A 2,500-nucleotide genomic window follows, 5' to 3' on the forward strand; every position below is an offset into this window, starting at 1 on the left:
CATATATATACGTATATATATATACATATATATATATATACACACATGTATATGTATATGTATGTGTATGTGTATGTGTATGTGTATAGTCGTGTACCTGTGGTAGGTCTCCCAGTGCTGCTCTCCCAGTGTGATGAACATCTGGTCGGTGCTGTACAGTTTCTCTCCGTCTTTCCTCCAGAAGATGTCCGGTTCCGTCAGACCCTGGACTGCACAGCCCAGCCTCGCCGCGTTGCCCTGAGACACCGTCTGATTGGACGGATGCTTCGTGAACGACACGCCTGCAGGAGAGAGGAGAGCAGCGTCTGATCACTCCGCTTCAATCCACATTCATGTTTACACCTTTTAAACACATGATTCTGTTCTGAGCTCGGATTGTAAACACACGCTGGGGTCACTTTTGTTTTTAACTAATTCAACTTCTGTTAATATTCTCACCTCAACTCTGACTTCAGGACCCTGAACACATCTCTCTGGTAATTCATTAAAAGTCTCACGTCGGATCAATAATCTGACAGTGAAATATTTCCGTCATATTTTCTTCTGTCACATGTCACATCTTCAAATGTCAAGTTTTCTGTGCGACAAACATTCAAAACCCACAAAAATATTCATTTATTATCATATAAGACATGAAAAGCAGCAAATTGTCCCATTTGAGAAGCTGAAAGAATGTAATGTTTGTTTATCAGAAAGAGGAAACACTTCATTTATTGATCACTGCAGCTCATCTCTGAGAGCAGCTGATCTTTATAGTAAACAAACTGATCTTTATATATATATAAATATAAATATATATATATATATATATATTAATAGTGTTACACTGTCTCACCAAAACTTTCAGTTTCTCAAAACTTTGATCTAACTAAATGTAAAAAAGTGATGTGTTGTTATTCTTGTACAAACTGAATTATTTTGTATTTAATACGACGACAAAATATATACTTCTCTTAATTGGTAGATTTTCAATGTTGTTGAGTGATTTTTACCGTGTTTAGTATTTTTTTTTTTAATCGTTCAGTTTTCTAGATTTTTTTCATAATAAAATCTTTCTACAAATCAGTCAGGAGTTAATGTCACGTGACCTGTGACCTTTGACCTCCTGCAGCTGGTTTGTATGGTTAGAGGCAGAAGTTTGACGCGTGTAAAATGTGACTTTCACATCAATGTTCACAGATCTGATCATTGACTAACACTGAAGTTCCCTCATGTTCCCTCACTGTTCCCTCACTGTTCCCTCACTGTTCCCTCATGTTCCCTCACTGTTCCCTCACTGTTCCCTCACGTTCCCTCACTGTTCCCTCATGTTCCCTCACTGTTCCCTCACGTTCCCTCACTGTTCCTTCACTGTTCCCTCACTGTTCCCTCACTGTTCCCTCACGTTCCCTCATGTTCCCTCACTGTTCCCTCACTGTTCCCTCATGTTCCCTCATGTTCCCTCTGTTCCCTCATGTTCCCTCACTGTTCCCTCACTGTTCCCACTGTTCCCACACTGTTCCCACACTGTTCCCTCATGTTCCCTCACTGTTCCCTCACTGTTCCCTCACTGTTCCCTCACTGTTCCCTCACTGTTCCCTCACTGTTCCCACACTGTTCCCTCTGTTCCCTCATGTTCACCCCTCATATTCCCTCACTGTTCACACTGTTTCCTCATGTTCCCTCACTGTTCCATACTGTTCCCTCATGTTCCCTCACTGTTCCCACACTGTTCCCTCACTGTTCCCTCTGTTCACACTGTTCCCTCAGTTCACACTGTTCCCTCACTGTTCACACTGTTCCCTCACTGTTCCCTCATGTTCCCTCACTGTTCCCTCATGTTCCCTCACTGTTCCCACTGTTCCCACAGTTCCCTCATGTTCCCTCTGTTCCCTCTGTTCCCTCACAGTTCCCTCGGTAACAGCCTGGAACCGTCCTCACACTAAACTTCATTGGTAAACAGGAGAAATGTAGAAATACTTTGTCTGGTGGTCTGGTTATCTGGTTGTCTGGTTAACTGGTTGTCTGGTTAACTGGTGGTCTGGTTATCTGGTTGTCTGGTTAACTGGTTGTCTGGTGGTCTGGTGGTCTGGTTAACTGGTTGTCTGGTTAACTGGTTGTCTGGTGGTCTGGTGGTCTGGTGGTCTGGTTAACTGGTGGTCTGGTTGTCTGGTTGTCTGGTTAACTGGTTGTCTGGTTATCTGGTTGTCTGGTGGTCTGGTTGTCTGGTTAACTGGTTGTCTGGTTAACTGGTTGTCTGGTTGTCTGGTTAACTGGTTGTCTGGTGGTCTGGTGGTCTGGTTAACTGGTTGTCTGGTTAACTGGTTGTCTGGTGATCTGGTTAACTGGTTGTCTGGTTATCTGGTTATCTGGTTAACTGGTTGTCTGGTTGTCTGGTTAACTGGTTGTCTGGTTAACTGGTTGTCTGGATAACTGGTTGTCTGGTTGTCTGGTGGTCTGGTTGTCTGGTTAACTGGTTGTCTGGTTAACTGGTTGTCTGGTTAACTGGTTAAAGCAGCAA

At 43.4% G+C, this 2,500-nt stretch overlaps 1 protein-coding gene across 1 annotated transcript in view; it reads right to left on the reverse strand.

Moving 5' to 3' along the window:
* Positions 1–2,500, reverse strand: part of tyro3 (TYRO3 protein tyrosine kinase) — a 14,625-nt gene that overhangs the window by 11,558 nt on the left and 567 nt on the right. The window contains exon 2 of the mRNA XM_054613377.1: positions 98–281. Within this exon, the coding sequence (XP_054469352.1) occupies positions 98–281 (184 nt within the window). The remainder of the gene's footprint in view (positions 1–97; positions 282–2,500) is intronic.

The sequence above is a fragment of the Anoplopoma fimbria genome, chromosome 15 (genome assembly GCF_027596085.1).
Source record: "Anoplopoma fimbria isolate UVic2021 breed Golden Eagle Sablefish chromosome 15, Afim_UVic_2022, whole genome shotgun sequence".
Classification (NCBI taxonomy): domain Eukaryota; kingdom Metazoa; phylum Chordata; class Actinopteri; order Perciformes; family Anoplopomatidae; genus Anoplopoma; species Anoplopoma fimbria.